The sequence below is a fragment of the Pelobates fuscus genome, chromosome 1, assembly GCF_036172605.1.
Source record: "Pelobates fuscus isolate aPelFus1 chromosome 1, aPelFus1.pri, whole genome shotgun sequence".
NCBI classification, from domain to species: Eukaryota; Metazoa; Chordata; class Amphibia; order Anura; family Pelobatidae; genus Pelobates; species Pelobates fuscus.
The window spans coordinates 50,437,645-50,457,730 of NC_086317.1; the positions used below are offsets into that span (position 1 = coordinate 50,437,645).

The 20,086-nt window shown below is 42.5% G+C and overlaps 1 protein-coding gene across 1 annotated transcript in view; it reads left to right on the plus strand.

Annotated features, from left to right (window-relative positions):
* Positions 1-20,086, plus strand: part of SAMSN1 (SAM domain, SH3 domain and nuclear localization signals 1) — a 130,656-nt gene that overhangs the window by 39,586 nt on the left and 70,984 nt on the right. The window contains exons 4-5 of the mRNA XM_063443079.1: positions 866-912; positions 12,766-12,806. Coding sequence (XP_063299149.1) covers positions 866-912; positions 12,766-12,806 — 88 coding nt within the window. The remainder of the gene's footprint in view (positions 1-865; positions 913-12,765; positions 12,807-20,086) is intronic.

Genomic DNA, 20,086 nt, shown 5'->3' on the forward strand with positions numbered 1-20,086 from the left:
TTATATTTGTGGGTTTATTTCAAAATTATTATTTACATGATACATGTGATTTTTGTGTATCTTTTATATAGCTATATAGATACACATCTTTAAATGGCAGCCTCTCCTTGTCTCCCACTATTCCCAATTTTAGCAGGACAGTCCCGATTTTATGATCATGTCCCAAAATCCTAATTTTGTTTCCTGGTGCCCCAGAAGCAGGGCATCAGGGAACAAGGTCAGGACGGTAAAACAGCACCCTATAATTGGAACTGTTCAGCCAAACACATTATTATATGCACTTGTGCTACGTTCAAAGCACTAGAACCCTGCTGAGTGTTGAAACAGCGTTTCTTGAGTGGTCTGCCTTTGATCGGCATTTTTGATTGATTGGCAGGCAGCCTAGCATTCATTCATAACAGCCTCATCTGCCAATTCTCTGGGTGGCCTCGCCCACACTCCAGGTTGGCCTGCCTCCTTGGGCAATGGCAGCGATGCGATGTATATTACCAGCACTTCATGGGACACCAATGTAGGGGGGTTTGCCTCTCTGTTGCCTGTGTTCAAAGGGGTTCTAACGACCATTGCTAATTTTTTTTAAATCTTATTTGGGGTTTTTTCAACCATTCTCCTGCCCAATGCTAAATATTCTGAATTTAAACTAATTAATCATGTATTTCTTTAATTTTCTAAGACACAGAAAGGGTATTTTATATATTCTCTTTACTTTTCTTAGCTGAGGTTACGAAAAGCAGCATTTATACAAATGTAGTTGGGATCAGCAATTTTTTAACCAAAATAAAAATTTTGACAACTGAAATCATTAAAACCATGAAATAAACTACATAAAAAAATCTAAAATCCTACTTTCTTTTGTTCTAAAAAGGAGTTTCCTGATCTGGATAACACTGATGCAAAAAAGAGACGGAAAAGGTGAGAAATAATTTTATTTCTACTTTGCTGTGTATCGTCGTTTAGTTTTGGATTGTGGTAATGGACAAGTCAATTGCCAAACCTCTATAGAGAACTAGACAAGTGTTCCCCAACCCAGTCCTCATGGACCACCAACAGTCCAGGTTTTGTCAGTATTTCCATTGGAATAAAACAGGGAAATACATAAATCCTGGACTGTTGATGGTCCACAATGACTGGGTTGGGGAATATTGAGCTAGACTATATTAAAATGTTACAGTTAATTTAGAGTTTTCCCAAAAAGGCAGAATCTGAATTTTCACAGAAATTTCAGTCTAATCAAAAGATATCATTAGAGAAAGTAAGAATGTTTTTGACTTAGGTACGAGATGATTTCTGGCAAAATGTGGCATGTACTCTGATTAGCCACAACATTAAACATGTGGCCACTGTCACCACTGACAGGTGAAGTGAATCATATTGATTATATTGTTACAATGGCACCTGTCACAGGGTGGGTTTTTTTAGTGAGCAAGTGAACAGTTGGAATTTCATGTGTTTGAATCAGGAAAATGGACAAGTAAAAAAAAATCTGAGTGGCTTTGACAAGAGCCAGATAGTGATGGCTAGATGATTAGATCAGAACATCTCCACAATGGCAAACTCTTGTGGAGTTTTCCTGGTATGCAGTGGTTAGTACCTACCAAAGTGGTGCAAGAAAGAACAACTGGAGAACCGGCATCAGAGTCATGGGTGCTCAAGGATCATTGATTCTCATGGGGAGCGAAGGCTAGAGTGTCTGGTCCAATCACACAGAAGAGTTATTGTAGCTCAAATTGCTGAAAAACGTAATGCTGGTCATGATAGAAAGGTGCCAGAACACATAGTGCATAGCAGTTTGCTGCCTATGGGCCTGCGAAGCCACACCAAAAGTACCTTCAATTAGGATGTGAGCATCAAACTGGACCATGGAGCAATGGCCAAAGGTTGCTTGGTCTGATGAATCGTGTTTTCTTGTTCGATCAGGTGGATGGCCGGGAGCGTGTTTCATTACCTAGAGAAGAGTTGGCAGCAGGATGCACTATGGGAAGAAGGGAGGCCAACAAAGGCAGTGTTTTGATCTAGGTAATGTTCTGCTGGGAAATCTTGGATCCTGGAATTCATGTGGAAATTAAGCTGCAGGACTTAAAGGATCTGTTGTTTTGCCCAATACCACAGGACACATTCAGAGGCCATGTAGAGTCCATGTCTCAATGCACAAGGAAGTGCTTCCCGATATTGTAGGTGGATTAATGTTGTGGCTGATCAGTGTAGTTTCTGCCTGTTATATTTTGCCATTTTTTGCCATCAGTTGTAAATGAGAATGGACGCTTGTGAGTAAACTTGAAAAGGGGATTTGAATAATGTGTGGTTCTAAGAGGCAGACACGAAGCAGTTTTCATATATTTTGCTTTGATTTCAATTGTAGAGTTGATCATGAAGATTAGAAGAAAATAATAAACAAGCAAACACATTTTTAACAGTTTGGCAGGTTTAACAAATGATTTCAATTAAAGGAACACTATAGTCACCTAAACAACTATAGCTTAATTAAGCAGTTTTTGTGCGTAGATCATGCTTCTCAAGTTTCACTGCTTAAAGGATCACTACAGTGTCAGGAAAACAAAGCGGTTTTCCTGACACTATAGTGCCCTGAGGTTGGCGCCACCCTCATGGTCCCCCTCCTGTGCAGCTTACCTTATTCCAGCGCTGGGCTCCCTCGGCGCTGGTGACCTCTCCTCTCCCCGCCGACGTCAGCAGAGCCAAATGCGCATGCGCATTCAAAGTGTCCATAGGAAAGCATTTCTCAATGCTTTCCTATGGACGCTCTGCGTGATGGAGGCATAATATGCCTCCAGCGTCGCAGATGCACCTCTAGTGGCTGTCCGGAAGACAGCCACTAGAGGCTGGCTTAACCCCAAATGTAAACATAGCAGTTTCTATGAAACTGCTATGTTTGCATCTGAAGGGTTAAAACCTGAGGGACCTGGCACCCAGACCACTTCATTGAGCTGGGTGACTATAGTGTCCCTTTAATTCTCTGCCATTTGGGAGTTAAATCACTTTGTTTCTGTTTATGCAGACCTTGTCACACCTCCCCTGGCTCTGATTGACACTGAAAAAAACTGGTTTCACTTTCAATCAGATGTAATTTACCTGAAAGAATTGTATCTCTTTCTCTGTAAATTGAACTTTAATCACATACAAGAGGCTCTAGCAAGCTATTAGCATAGCAGGGGATCTAAATTAAACATAACTTGCAATAAAGGAAGGATAAACTGTAGATTATTCTTTACAGGAAGTGTTTAGGAAGGCTATGCAAGTCACATGCAGGGAGGTGTGACTAGGGTTCATAAACAAAGTGATTTAACTCCTAAATGGCAGAGAATTGAGCAGTGAGAATGCAGGATCATGATATATACACCAAAACTGCTTAATTAAGCTAAAGTTGTTTTGGTGACTATAGTGTCCCTTTAATTCCCCAATTAGGATTGCATTGCTGTTCTGAACGTTGGTGAGACTTGTTAAAACTTTGGATTTTGTAAGTATGAAGTATTATAGCCGTGTTTCTCTGGATTCTAAATATATAGGATTGTATGTAGCAGAAGTCTGTCATGTAAACATGATTGATATGCACAATATATGAAGTACATGTAGATGAATACATATTTCAACAAAAGCAGGTTCACTATAGTATGTTGCATAATACCTAAACACTGTTATTTACATCAACCCTCTGAAAACAAGAGAGTCAGAGTTTCAAAGTTCTAAATAACTAGAGCCTCTTACAAGCTGAAAGATGAGGTTGCTTGGTCTCCTAGGAAGTGTCTTCCATGCGAAAGGTAGTGTATATTCTAAGTCTGCTTATTCTATGAATAATGATTAGTGTTTACTTGTTAGCAGCTACCTTCTGAATAATAATATATTATTATATTCATGTTACCATGTTGGTGCTTACCTAGTGTCTTTATTTGTTCATTGAGGAGTAAATATCACTACTTGCTTGCCATCAGACATGTGCATTCGTTTTTGTGCGAATACGATTTCATCAGAAAATTTAGTTTTTTTTCATATTCGTTTACTAAAACGTAAACGAAAGCCCGACGAACGAAATATAAACGAAACAAAATTACCTGTGACAAGACCAATCTCGCCACATTGCATTGGAGAAGCCTGGTTGCCCGCCTGTTGCGTCTGGACTATGGCCCCATGTTAAAAAGCTTGATTTTCCCCTGCAAAGACATGAAAGTGCTTGCCCTGTTTGAGCGGTTATACCCCAGATAGCTATGCCATGGAGACCATTCGTATAATGAAAGACTATGGGAAAGACTTTGGCTCCATGGCAATTGAACTGTATGTGTGTGATCTGAGCACCATTCAGTAATACTGTGCACTCAGATCTCCTTTTCCAAGGATACCTCCTCCCCTCGCCCTGTCTCGGTTGGAGTTCCCCAAGGCTCTGTCCTTGGTCCCCTTCTATTTTCTCTTTATACTGCCTCTCTTGGAAAACTTATTGCCTCTTTTGGATTCAACTACCACCTGTACGCTGATGACACTCAGATATACCTCTCCTCACCGGACCTCTCCCCGGCCGTCCTGCAACGTGTCACTGCTTGCCTCTCTTCCATCTCTGACTGGATGTCGTCACGCTTTCTCAAACTTAACCTCTCTAAAACTGAACTCCTTGTCTTTCCTCCTCCTAATACTGATCCTCCTCTCTCACTCTCCCTTCAAGTCAGTGATATCCACATAAGTCCATCCCTACAAGCGCGCTGTCTTGGCGTCATACTTGACTCTGGTCTCACCTTTGAGTCTCACATCCAGTTTGTTGCCAAGTCCTGTAGGTTCCAACTCAAAAACATAGCCCGCATCCGCCCCTTTCTTACGCAAGATGCTACCAAGGAGCTTGTCCATGCTCTAGTAATTTCCCGCATGGATTACTGTAACCCTCTCCTGATTGGTCTCCCCAAAAGCCGTACTGCCCCGCTACAGTCTGTAATGAATGCTGCAGCTAGACTGATTTTCCTATCCAGTCGGTCCTCTCACACCTCGCCCCTCTGCCAGTCCTTACATTGGCTCCCTGTATCCTATAGGAGTCAATTCAAAGTGCTAACCCATACATTTAAAGCACTGAACAATTCCAGCCCCTCTTATATCTCTTCACTGATCCAGAGGTATGCCCCTCCTCGTACCCTCCGCTCTGCCCGCGACCACCTCCTGACCGCTGCTCGCACCCGTACGGCCAACTCACGCTTGCAGGACTTCTCACGGGCGGCTCCTCTCCTATGGAATAACTTGCCTACTGCCATCAGACTCTCCCCTAGTCTTCAATCATTTAAGAAGGGCCTTAAATCCCATCTCTTCAGGAAAGCGTATGGCCTCCCAGAGTAATCTCTCCCTTACATACCTGTCCCTATGGGATAGTGCTTTGCTCTCTCCTCCAGCTCTGCTTCACTCCTACTTGATATTTCCTATCCTAATGTTTCTAATACCCCACCTCCTATAGACTGTAAGCTCATTTGAGCAGGGTCCTCTTCAACCTATTATTCCTGTAAGTTTTCTTGAAATTGTCTTATTTATTCTTACATCCCCCCCTCTCAAAATATTGTAAAGCGCTACGGAATCTGTTGGCGCTATATAAATGGCAATAATAATAATAATAATAATAATAATATGTTGAATGTACCTGTTTATGCAATGGCTGCACAGTTATATATTTTTATGTATTTTATTGTCTTTTGCTGCCATGTGTTCAATGGAGTTTTGCCTGTGTCCTTGGAGATAATTGGATTACTTCCCAATTATCTCCAGGATAGAAGACTCTGTGGAACTGGTTTTGGGCAGAAAAGCCATGCTTCATTTGGTCACAAAGGACTACGATCTATCTTTTGAACCACTGGACCAATTTGAATGATTTTGACATATGTTCGTGTGGCGGCAGCAGCCATTTGTAAAACTGTATTTTTCTTAAACATGTACGTATCACTTTAAGAACCAAGGGTACGCAAGTGTAATGTACTGAATGTCTATCGAGTTCGTATGCTGGTGGTATAAAAACCCGTCGGCATTCAGGTAATCGTTCCACGAACAGTGATTTGCATCTCTGTTCGTGAAACGAACAAACTGCCGGATGGAGACCACCCTCAGAGGGTCGTGTGGCTCTCGTTAAAGATTGCAACATCGTTGCAAACGGTAAATTAAGAGGATTCCCGGTGGCCGTCGTTCGGCTACCGACCACGCAGCGGTCGGCCATCTTGGATCCTTTGTTAGCCCAGCGGTATTTGGTCGTCGAGTGCCTGGAACTAAAATTGGCTACTCGGCAGGCACGAATACCGCTGGACTTCCAAGCCGTTCGGGAGCCCCGGTCCTTCTGTATCAGGTTCTATGGGATCCTTCGGTAGTTTGGGGAGAACTTAGAAAATAAATGTATTGTATGCAAGGTTCGGTTATTTAAGATGGGATCGGGGCGACACTTCCAGGGAATGTGCGCCCCGACCCCAGCTATCTGCCGAACACCCGTTCACCCAAATCTGACGAACAATATTGCAAAACTGTATTTTAATGTAAAAACTTGTTTCAGCTGCACGAGGGGATAATGCACTTAACAGTATATGCTGGTGGGAGGGTCCCTCTCGTGCAGCAGTGTATTATGGGAGAAATGTCTCTCTGGTTCAGTCCCCCACGTAGTCCCCCATTTCCTCACCCCTGAATTGTCTGTAGGGAAACCCCTTGCAGGGGAATTCCCATAAATACTGTGAGTGTGTGAATAAAACCTCAGTTGACCTCCAAGCTATGTGTCGTCTAGTTCTTGAAGGGAAGGGATTGTAACTACGCTGTACCTGTCTTGGATTACCTTTCCTGTCTACCAGCGGAGATACCTTGGATAATACTTCTACTCCGCTACAGTTCGTATCTGGAGTATGCTGATTCTGAAAATGTATGTGAATGTGGTGCCGATTCTGAAAATTTATGTGAATGTGGTGCATACTTTTAAAGTTATGAATAACGTGGAAAAACTGTATTTCTCTGCTTGTGATAATTACATTACCCATTGTGTAAGGTAATTGTATCACAGGCAGAGGGGAGGATTTTGTGTGGGAGTGTCTGAGTGTATTGTACGTGTTTATTGGTTGTTTTCCAAAACCCTGTGGGTGGTACTAATGTGTATATAAGAACAATAAACCTACAGCTCTGTCTGTTCACTGCTTGACCCTCAACACGGAGCTTCGTCTCGTTCTTGGGGGGATTTACTGTATGCTGTTAGAGACTGATTGCCAGGAGTGTAAGCCGCTTGGGTGCTTTTCCTGTTCAGCTGCTAGCAGCTATTCGTGAGGTTCCAGTTCGGGAGTTTGGAGTGCTACTTGGTATCCTGTTCGGGAGTTTGGGGTTCTGCAGTATCTGTGCCTGTGTCTCTGGAAGGGGAAGATCTACTAAATGGCGGTTTAACCCTTTTATGCCTGGGGGTGCCGTTACAATTACCTTGTCATTTCGCTTGTTTAATAGACCCCGTGATGCAGTGGAGTTAACCCCCACAGCATGGAGAAATAACAGTGCGCATGCGCAAAAACAAACAAACAAGGAGGGAGCCGGCAGCGCTAACTATTCCTACCCCCCCCCTGCATTAAAACCTATGGGGTTCACTATGACACCCATATTAATAGAAGGGAGATTCAATCCTCCCGCATGCTGCGAGTAGGGGCATTTCACCTAAACAGCGAGCAGCCACTGTCATTTAAAACTACTAGTGACTGGGCAGCTATTGCTACCAATGGATGTATTTATCACAAAGCAAACAAGGCATTTGCCTAGGGCGGCACATTCAGGGGGGGCACCAAAAAATGCAACTCCAAGCTCCAAGACAAATGCCTTGTTTGCCTCGTGTTCTGGGGCTGTCCACCTTAATGTGAGTGAGTGTACCTGTCAGTGTGTCTGTGAGTGGGAATGGGTGTGCCTTTGAGCAGGGGAGGGCTGGCAGCCTTAGGCCTGGGGGGCAAAACCAGTCAAGTGGCCCATTGCGCCACCAAATCAGTAAACCATCCATGCCCACCTTTTTCTGGTTTTATAACGGATATTGATGTTATGCTAATCAGTAGCTCTTTGCCATACCCGCTCCTTCACGGCTCTGACTTTCAATGTTGTCAGAGCACAGGCTGAGAATCTCTGAGCCTGTGCTCTGACTCACTAACTGAGCGCTGGAACCACGAGGGAGAGGATATGATCTGACTGCACCTACTGCTGGTGCGCACCAGTGGACCACCAGCGAATCGTTTAAATTAAATATGCTGGTGTACCCAACTTGTGAGCTGTGTTGGCCGCTGGGCGCCTCTGTTGTCATGGCACCCTGCGTGACCGCACAGCTTGCCCACCCCAACGGCTGGCACTGCTGACACACACTGATGTTACTACTTAGACATCCCTCAATATTAATACAGAGATGAGAGTAAACACCAATAAACTGTGGAAACAGAGCTGATCCCCCCAAATGTATAAAGGTTTGCTTAGAGGATTTATTCAAGATTAAATCATGCCTCCTCCTCTCTCCCCCATGCGCTGCTCTGTAGGCTGGGAGGAAGTGAAGAGTAATCACAGTCTCCCAGCACAACGCCACCTGTGGCTGCATGGGGAACAGCTGTTTAATGTAATGCTTGCAGGACGGCCAGCTGCCGCAGAACCTCTTTGTTTCCGTCTCTGCAAAGGGCTACAGGCACTGCTTGTTGTGAGTGTGAGCCACTGTAAATTAGGGGCAGAGGGCACTTGCACTGCGGTCAAGACAGGTCTGGGCAGGAGGAGAGTGCAGTGCAATCAGTGCACTCCCCTCCTGTGGGTCACCAGTAGACTGGTGCACCTGCCCAGGATCAGAGCCGGTGCAAGGATTTTTGCCGCCCTAGACAAAATATAAATTTGCCGCCCCCCCCCATGTGACATCACAATGCCCCACCCATATGATCTGCCATATGAACTAACGCCAGTGCTGCACACAGTGTGTGTTTACATTAAAAAGCCTGCAGGGACCAGCTATAGACACCAGAACCACTTCATTAAGCTATAGTGTCCCTTTAATGTGAGGTAAATTATAGATTAGTGTCACTAATAATATACTAGATTGCCTACTTACAATTAGATGAGGATGATGATGGGCTGCAGTTTGGCTCCACTGGTCTGGTGTAGAACAGGACCTCTGGAGGCTGTTTGCAACTGTGGTCACAAAATTCAACGTTCTGGGAGAATTGGAAGCAGCTCCATTTTTTGGGGGCCTCTTACACAGCTCAAGGTCTGGGCCCCAGTGCCTGACGGTGAGTATGCCCATAAGGCCCACTCATAAGTCCACTTATATGTTCCACCCACCCATGAGCTCGCTCACAGGGAGTGGAGTATGTAGGGGATGTGTTATGTGTTATCTAATATGTGTGCTTATGGTATGTAGTGTATAGGGATACCAGTTTGTGCAGGTGATGCAGTGTGTTTGTGTGTAGTGGAAGCAGTGTGTATTTGTGTATGAGGGATGTATTATGTGTTTCTGGTTGTGTGTGAGGGATGCATTGTGTGAATCTGTGTTTGTATGCATAAGGGATGCAAGGTGTGTGTCTGTATGTGTGTGCATTGAGTGTAAGAGATGCATTGTGTTTCTGTGTGTATGTAAGAAAAACAGTGTGTGTGTTTGCATGTGTGTGTAAGGGTTTGCATTGTATGTTTCTGTGTATGTGTGCAAATGATGCATTGTCTTTGTGTGTAAGGGTTGCATTGTGTGTGTGTGTAATGGATGCATTGTGTATTTCTCTGTGTGTAAGGGAAGCATGTTCTGTTTCTGTGTATGTATAGGGATGCATTGTGTGTGTGTGTGCGCATAGTGTTAAAGAGCTCCCTGTCTTGCCCCCTGTCCTATAGAGCTGTCCCTTCTGTCCCTTAGAGCTCTCCCCTGCCCCTTAGTGGTCTCTCCTCTCCCCCACCCTCCCCTAGCGGTCTCTTCTCACACTCACCCACCCTCCCTGTGCTCTTCTCATCCCCCCTCCACCCTCCATGTGTTCTTCTCACTCCTCCCTCTGTGTGTTCTCACCCCCCTGTGTTCTTCTTACCCCCTCCTCCCTGTGTTCTTCTTACTCCCCCCCTTGTTCTTCTTACTCCCCCCCTTCTTCTTATTACTCCCCCCTTCTTCTTCTTACCCCCCTTCTTCTTACCCCCTTCTTCTTCTTACCCCTCCCTTCTTCTTCTTCTTACTCCCCCCTCTTCTTCTTACCCCTCCCTTCTTCTTCTTACCCCCTTCTTCTTCTTACCCCCCTTCTTCTTACCCCCCTTCTTCTTCTTACTCCCCCCTCTTCTTCTTACTCCCCCTTCTTCTTCTTACCCCCCTCTTCTTCTTACCCCCTTTTTCTAATTACTCCCCACTCTTGTTCTTACTCCCCCCTTCTTCTTCTTAGCCCCCTCTTTTTCTTATCTCCCCTCCTTCTTACTTCCCCCTTCTTCTTACTCCCCCCCTCCCCTCTTCTTACTCCCTCTTCTTACTCCCCCCTCCCCTCTTACTCCCCCCTCCCCTCTTCTTACTCTCCCCCTTCCCCTCTTCTTACTCTCCCCCCTCTTCTTTCTCTCCCCCCTCCCCTCTTCTTACTCTCCCCCCTCCCCTCTTCTTACTCTCCCCCTCCCCTCTTTTTACTCTCCCCCCTCCCCTCGTTTTACTCTCCCCCCTGCCCTCTTTTTACTCCCCCCCTCCCCTCTTTTTACTCTCCCCCCTCCCCTCTTTTTACTCTCCCCCCTCCCCTCTTTTTACTCTCCCTCCCCCCTCCCTTCTTCTTACCCCCTCCCCTGTAGGTGGCCGAGCTGCACTCCAGTCCGCGGTCCCAGCCGGAGTGATAGGAAGGTGCTCAGTGTGCACCTTCCTGTCAGTCCGGCCGGGTACAGGAAACAGAAACTCCTGTTCCGCGCGGAACAGGAGTTTCTGTTTCCTGTACCCGGCCGGACTGACAGGAAGTTCACACTCAGTGTGCACCTTCCCATCACTCCGGCCGGGACCGCGGACCGGAGTGCAGCTCGGCCACCTACAGGGGAGGGAAGGGAGGGAAAAGCAGCTGCAGCTGTCTGAGCGCTCTTTACAGAGCGCTCGGCGGCTGCAGCATTTAAAGGGCCGGCCCGCCGCGGCCGGTCCTAAAATAATTTCGGGCGGCCTGGGGGGCAATTGCCTCCCTGCCCCCCGGCCCAGCCCGCCCCTGCCTTTGAGTGTGTATCATTGTGTGTATGTCAATGAAAGTGTGTGCCAATAACTGTGTATATCAGTGCATGTATCATGTGTCTGGCAGTCAAAAAAAATGGCCTTGACACGAATTGGGGGGGGCAAATTTAGATTTTGGGGGTGCTTGAATTTAGTCGTGCCTAGGGCAGCACCAATCCAAAATACAACACTGTTGCTACCCAGTCGCTAGTAAAATAAGAGGGAACCTGTTCCCCCATGGTGGGGAACACAAATAACTAAAATGGGTGGGGATTATTAATATAAACAGGGGACCTAATATCCCCCCGGTCCCCACCCATGAGCGGCGGGTGGGAACCCTAAATAAAAAAAGAACAATGTCATCCCCATGAGCTGCAGGTGGGGACCCTAATTAATTAAAGGGGGGACCTAATGTCCCCCTCCAGGTCTCCACCCATGACCGGAAGGTGGGGACCACAAATAATAAAGTGACTAGGGATCCCCAAGCCCCTAGTCACTCTCCCTCCCAATTAAAATATATCCTACCTTCCCTATAGGCTCCTGATGAGCAATGCAACTGTTGTGGTCCACATTTCCCACCATAAAGGACCAAAAATGACTGGTTACTGTTCAACAATAACTCCCAGAGCTGACACTTTTTTTTCTGCACAACCTTAGGTCTATTAATATATCATTGAATTTGCAGCAAAAAACACATTTACATTATACATTAGCAATGAATGATAGAACATTGTAACACATTGAAACAAAAATATCAGATATTTATATTGCTTTCCTTATTTATTTTGCCTAACATGAAATCCATTCATTGCATTATATGTTTAATATTAAAATATATTTTAATAATTTTAAAACCTGACCTTCAACTGGTAAAAATACATAAATAACCAGATAAACTAGTTACTGTTTATTAAAAAAAAGTTTTAACTTTCTAATTAGCTTAGAAGTGTCTAGCCTTCATAGTGTCTTGAAAATTTCAGGAACTCTCTTTCCTATAGGAAGAGCTCTTTGATCTTTGGACTTCTCCCTCTCCATGTATAAAAACCATAGTAACATTAAATAGCCAATTTACATCATAAATAGAAAATATCCCTGAATCGAGCTCTTGAGTTGTGTTTCCATTTAAATCAATGGACATTTAAGTTGTATGAGCTTGGAAAGCATTGAATTAGCTGAGAACTTATCTTACAGGTTACATGTTTCCCTGGGTACCGACCACTTTTAGAAAATCTAACAATCTAAACTTTATGAAAAGATGCTTTCTTCCAATTCCTAATTTTTATTCTATGAAGAATGCATCATAACAACCTTGACCTGCTCCCTTTTACCTAACTACAGGGTCCCTCAAGAATGAGAAAGACTTGTAGGTACATCGTTTGATAACACAATTGACATCACATAAATTGCTCATTGCTCCTTCTTATTAAACAAAAAACATCAAAAGGTTTTGAGGGAAAATATAAAAAAACTGAACAAAATATAAAGGAAAAGCAGCGAGAATGGCTGAAGCATGTTAAATGTACCTGTCACACACATATATACACGTTGAATTCTAGGGACCTTATATATTGCATTAGCATGCTATAGTTTTATTTCCATAAATTAACACTTTATTTTCTTTGTTTACTTTCCAGGTCCCTCATACAGAAATCTGTCTCAGAAAATGAAGCATTTGGTATGCATTTCATTCAAATTCAAATACTAATGCTATTGATGGTCACTCGTTTATGCAAAGTCCCCCCAGTCAAATAACTCTTAATTAATCTTAAAGAAACAAAGAATAAAAAATGCATAGGTCACGTGTTTAACCAGTGCAGATGAAGCACGTAAAGCACACTGATCATAGCCGAGAAATATTCTCATTTTCACATGTATCAGAGGGGTCATAAAGGTAGACAATTAATTTCGGAATTTTTCATAGCGATAGAAACTTAATGAATCACTATCTTTGAAACATGGTAGAATTTAATGACAAACACAATATTTGCACCCAAAAGGCACAAACAGATCAAAATCAGGATATTCATTTTGAGACTGCATGTTTTGTCATTTCCCATCACAAGTGATTACTGATGGAAAAGGGGCATTTTCTCATGTGATGTACAACATCATCCACAGACTATGATTTGGTACTATCCGGCCAGTGATGTAGAAGTCTTACTAGACTCAAGAAGAGGCACTGGTAGTGCTAAGGAGAAGGAACTTCAAGTGAGAATCTGTAGTTATCTCTTCTCCAAGTACCAACATTCAAAGGACATGCCAAAAAAAAAAAGGTGTTACAGATTCATTTAAATCACTTAAAGGGACACTATAGGGTCAGGAACAAAACATGTATTCCTGGCCCTATAGTGTTAAAAACACCATCTAGCCCTGTCCCTCCTAAATATAGCAAAATCTTACTTTATTTCAGTATGCTGCTGCTGGCTCTGCCCCTGATTTGACTGCTTAGCTGACATAATCAGAAGTGTTATTCAAAGCCAATCACAAGGCTTTTCCAAAGGAAAGCATAGGATTGGCTGAGACTGTCAAGGAGACAGATCAGGGGCAGAGCCAGCACAAACCAAACACAGCCTTAGCCAATCAGCATCTTCTCATAGAGATGCATTGAAATGTCAGTGTCTTCATGCAGAGGGTGGAGACACTGAATGGTAGGGACTGCCCCAGGAAGCACCTCTTGTAGCCATCTGAGGAGTGGTCAGTGGAGCTATCCCTAGGCTGTAATGTAAACACTGCCTTTTCTCTAAACACAGTGTTTGCTGCAAAAAACCTGAAGAGAGTGATTATACTCACCAGAACAATAAGCTGCAGTTGTTCTGGTGACTACAATGTTGCTTTAAGAATAATTTAATTAATTAACTTCAGTAGGGTGGAACCAGCAGATAGATCCCGGGGCTGATATGTCATAATATGGATAAAGGAAAATAAACCGTAATATCTCTGAAAATGGGAACCGAAAATGGGAATCGAAAGGGAAAAGAAGGGCAGAAAAGACTGAAGGATAGAGGGAAAGGAAGAGGAGAAGAAGGAAGGGGAAAAAAAGAGAAAAAAAAAGGAAAGAAGGAAAAGTGATATAAAGATAAAAATTCCTACTACCCTGGTCCAGGGTCCTGCGACGGCAGCAGGGTTAAATATGAAGGCTGTATACAGAACTTCATATTATGGAATGAATGTTGTAAGAGAAAGCTGGAGACTGAGATTCCACAGGAGGTTCAAGTATATAGGGCTGACTGGGGAAGGTATGAATGGATTTGTGTGTCGGATGCTATCTGAGGGGAGGTTAGAGGGGAAGTGGGTGAGGGGAGAGTCGTAGTAGGATGTCATTAAACATACTGTCTATTAACGCAAGGGGCTTAAATTCAGGACAGAAAAGAGGCTATCTGTAAAAATTATTGATTGACAGCAAAACAGATATTGGTTTCGTTCAAGAAACACACTGGACTAACTCTATGCCTAAATTATGGAATTATAAAAAATTTCCAGTGGTCCATAGATCTAATTTGGCAGGAAACAATAAGAAAAGAGGGGTGGCAATTTTCTTCTCAAGTAGCTTGAAATATGAGCTGATCTATGAGGAGGCTGACCCTGGCGGTAGGTTTCTTATAGTGATAGTTCGAATTAACGATATTTTGTATACTTTAGTAAATGTTTATGCTCCAAACCAATCTCCATATAGATTTCTGGGAAAGCTGATGCAAAAGATTGACCGCGTATCGTCTGGAGGCCTTATTATCGGTGGGGACTTCAACTGCATTATAGATAATAGAATAGATAGGAATAGAACTAACCCCGCACATATAGACGGTAATCAAAGAACAGGACTATCAATGATGCAGACCTTTCTAGCAAAAAACTGCTTATACGATACCTGGAGAACATGTAATCCAGAAGAGAGAGATTATACGTTTTTTTCAAATGTTCATCAGACATATACCAGAATCGACTATTTTTTGGTTAAAGCTGAAACTTTGGAGCGAGTCAACAACGTGACAATTGGACCTATAACATGGTCTGACCATGCTCCCGTAAGCTTAGTTATAAAAAACAATGCTGAATACAAATGTAGAGATAGATGGAGACTAAATGAAAATTTGCTAAAATCAGAAATTAACGTAGAAGAACTGCGTATCCAGACCAGAGAATTCTTTGAAACCAACGACACAGGAGACGTTTCCAATGCCATGTTATGGTGTACTTTTAAATCATATATGAGAGGATGTCTTATAAAATTGGGTACTAATATAAAAAAAAAGAAGGGAAAAGAGCTGAACGAGCTATATATTGATCTGGCAAAACAAGAACGCTTACATAAACTTACTTTAGATCATAAGATTCTGGAGGACATTAAAGAGACCAGGAAAAAAATATTAGTAAGAACTCAAGAAAAGATTGATAAAGCAATGTTAATACTAAAACAGAGATGGTATTATGGAAATAACAAAATAGGGAAAAATCTTTCAAATAAATTAAAAAATAAAAATAAACTTCAATCCATAAACTACCGTATATACTCGAGTATAAGCCGACCCGAATATAAGCCGAGGCCCCTAATTTTACCCCAAAAAACTGGGAAAACTTATTGACTCGAGTATAAGACTAGAGTGGGAAATGCAGCAGCTGCTGGTAAATTTCTAAATAAAATTAGATCCTTAAAAAATTATATTAATTGAATATTTATTTACAGTGTGTGTATATAATGAATGCAGTGTGTGTGTATGAGAATGCAATGTGTGTGTATGAGAATGCAGTGTGTGTGTATGAGAATGCAGTGTGTGTATATGAATGCAGTGTGTGTGTATGAGAATGCTGTGTGTATGAGTGCAGTGTGTGTGTATGAGTGCAGTGTGTGTGTATGAGTGCAGTGTGTGTGTATGAGAATGCTGTGTATGAGTGCAGTGTGTGTGTATGAATGCTGTGTGTGTGTATGAGAATGCTGTGTGTATGAGTGCAGTGTGTGTGTGTATGAATGCAGTGTGTGTGTGTATGAGTGCAGTGTGTGTGTATGAATGCTGTGTGTGTATGAATGCTGTGTGTGAATGAATGCTGTGTGTATGAGTGCAGTGTGTGTGTATGAGAATGCTGTGTGTATGAATGCAGTGTGTGTGCATGAATGCAGTGTGTGTGTGCATGAATGCAGTGTGTGTGCATGAATGCAGTGTGTGTGTGCATGAATGCAGTGTGTGTGTGTATGAGTGCAGTGTGTGTGTATGAATGCAGTGTGTGTGTATGAATGCAGTGTGTGTGTATGAATGCAGTGTGTGTGTATGAGTGCAGTGTGTGTGTGTATGAATGCAGTGTGTGTGTATGAATGCTGTGTGTGTGTATGAATACTGTGTGTATGAGTGCAGTGTGTGTGTATGAGAATGCTGTGTGTATGAGAATGCTGTGTGTATGAGTGCTGTGTGTGTGTATGAGTGCTGTGTGTGTGTATGAATGCATTGTGTGTGTATGAATGCAGTGTGTATGAATGCAGTGTGTGTGCGTGAGTGCAGTGTGTGTGCATGAATGCAGTGTGTGTGTATGAATGCAGTGTGTGTGTATGAATGCAGTGTGTGTGTATGAATGCTGTGTGTATGAGTGCAGTGTGTGTGTATGAGAATGCTGTGTGCATGAATGCAGTGTGTGTGCATGAATGCAGTGTGTGTGTATGAATGCAGTGTGTGTGTATGAATGCAGTGTGTGTGTATGAATGCTGTGTGTATGAGTGCAGTGTGTGTGTATGAGAATGCTGTGTGCATGAATGCAGTGTGTGTGCATGAATGCAGTGTGTGTGTATGAATGCAGTGTGTGTATGTGTGTGTGTAATGCAGAGTGTGATGCAGAGCCTTGGTGGGGGGTGGGCATTTTTATTTTTTTATTATTATTTTAATATTTTTTTTGTTTCATTACATGTTTTATTATTATTGTTTTATTTTATTATTATTTTTTATTTAATTATTATTTTTATTTTTTTTATTATTATTAATATATATAAATTTTTTCGTCCCCCCTACCTGCTTGCTAGCTGGCCAGGGAGGGGGGCTCTCCTTCCCTGGTGGTCCAGTGGATGGGCACTGTGTAGGAGGGGGCTGTGGGGGCTGCAGAGAGATGTTACTTACCTCTCCTGCAGCTCCTGTCAGCTCTCTCCTCCTCCGCCGGTCCGTTCAGCACCTCGGTCAGCTCCCAGTGTAAATCTCGCGAGAGCCGCGGCTCTCGCGAGATTTACACTGTGAGCTGACAGAAGAGCTGAACGGACCGGCGGAGGAGGAGAGAGCTGACAGGAGCTGCAGGAGAGGTAAGTAACATCTCTCTGCAGCCCCCACAGCCCCAGTCTGTATTATGGCAATGCAAATTGCCATAATACAGACAATTGACTCGAGTATAAGCCGAGTTGAGGTTTTTCAGCACAAAAAACGTGCTGAAAAACTCGGCTTATACTCGAGTATATACGGTATATAACAGTAGGAAACAAAAAAATGTTCTCGCCAACTCAAATAGCCAATGCTTTTGAAGATTTCTATAAAAGTCTATATAACATAAAATTTAATGAGCCATCCGTAGGTGAAACAAAGCAGTTTTTGGATAAATTGAATCTACCAAAAATAGCTTTGGATAAATTAAGACAATTAAACGCCCCATTCTCCATTCTGGAAATTAGCAATACTATTAAAGCACTAACAGCAGGTAAAGCTCCAGGCCCAGATGGCTTCTCTTCAATTTTTGATAAAAAATTGAATGATATAATTTCTCCCTATATATTAAGGACATTTAAAGATCTTGCCAACCATAAAACCATCCCATCGGAATTACTCCAGGCCTCCATAACACCAATCCCTAAGATAGATAAGGACCCAACTTATACTTCGAATTATAGACCAATTTCTCTTATTAATTTGGATATCAAGATTTACTCCAGAATTTTGGCTGATAGACTCAAACAAATCATACCCAATATTGTACATTTAGATCAGAGCGGGTTTGTAGAGGGTAGGGGCACATCTGATAACATTAGGAAACTACTGAATGTCCTATATCATGCGGATCAAAGTTTGTCTCCCTTTGCCATGGTTACCCTCGATGCCGAAAAGGCCTTCGATCGGGTTAATTGGAAGTATTTGGAGGAAGTACTGAAGGCCTTTGGCATCGAGGGTTCCTTCAAGGAGTGCACAATGGCACTTTATAAAGATCCCCAAGCCAAAGTTTTAGGACATATGTTCCAATCACAATGGTTCCCAATAAGAAACGGGACGCGACAGGGATGCCCTTTGGCACCCCTGTTATATATCCTTTCTATAGAACCGTTGGCAGCCGCGATCAGACAGAACGAGGATATCAGTGGGCTAAAAGTGAACAACTTGGAGAATAAAATTGCACTCTACGCAGATGATGTCCTATTGACCCTTACAGATCCCATCAGATCTATCCCAGCCGTATTTCGGCTTATTAATGAGTACAGCAAACACTCAGGATATAAAATAAATATAAAGAAAACACAAATCCTGACAAAAGGTTTAAGTGGACCTGGGGCAGATAAACTCAAAAAGAAATTTAAGTGCGACTGGGAAGCAAGGAATATAAAATATTTAGGGGTAAGATTATCTCTAGATTATAGAGAAATTGGAGAACTTAACTACACAGAAATTGCTACCCAATTTAGGAGCATCCTTAAAAGTTGGAAGGGACTGGAACTGTCCTGGTTGGGAAGGACTGAAGCTGTAAACTTCTATCTTCTCCCCAAACTCACATTTTTATTTAACAGTCTCCCGCTAAGGGTGCCATGCCAGACGATACGCGGTCTCCAAAGACAACTATCAAACTATATATGGCAAGATAGGAGACCTAGAGTGGCATTGGAAATATTACAGAGAGATTGGAAAGAAGGGGGAATTTCTTTCCCAGATATACAGAAACTATACTTGAACAATATGTCAGCACACTTAATTAAGTGTGATAATTTTACAATGTCAAGACCAAATTGGTTAGATATCGAAAAATCAGACCTTGGTAATATTGAACCCTTATTTCTCTGGTGGTGCGACAGTGAATTCTTAAAAAATATAAGGTCTAGCAACCCGATGAACAATACAATGATTTATATTGTCAAGCACTTGAAAAAAAAATATGGAACAAAATATATATCAAGAAACGCCCCATTAGCATGTTTAAAACTTTACATAAAGGATATAAATATTCATGAATGGGAAAACTGCGCAATCATAAGAATCGCGGAACTCCTAAATGATAACAAAATAATGTCATTTCCAACGTTACAGTCGAAATATAACCTCCCTTCGAAGGAATTATTTAACTACCTAAGAATAAAATCTTTCACTATGGGAAAAATTCTTTTCGGAAACTTCCCCAATAGACCAGTTCGTAGCATCCCATCACAAAAAAAAATTGCATCTAAATTTAATCAATTCCTAAGAAGCCAAAGGCAAAAAGATAAAGCGCCAGCAATGAATAAATGGGAGCAAGAACTCAATTTTTCATCTTCGGCTGAGGACTGGGTTTCGGGCCTACAAGCAGTAAAAAGATACATACATGGGGTGAATATTCAGGAAGTGCACTTTAAAGTTGTATATCGTTGGTACTTGGTACCTACTCGTCTTCACAGATTTCAACCCACACTCCTACCAGACTGTTGGAGATGTGGCAGGGAGTTAGGTTCATTCTCCCACATCTGGTGGGACTGCGAGGAGCTGAAGCCTGTGAAAATAATCTTATCAGAACTGGTAGCTTTTATTTTTGAGATTCAGACTGTGATTACGCCTCAAATGTTTTTGTTTCATTTGGATCTGCCAAAAAGCAATATAAAATTAAAAATTCTCATGATTCATATTTGTATGGCAATAAAAATAGTTATGGCCAGAAATTGGAGAAATATGGGTGCGCTAAACTGGCACGATATATGTTTACAGATAGAATTTCAACGTAGTATGGAAGCTGGGATAGCTCAAAATAAGATATCCAAAGAGA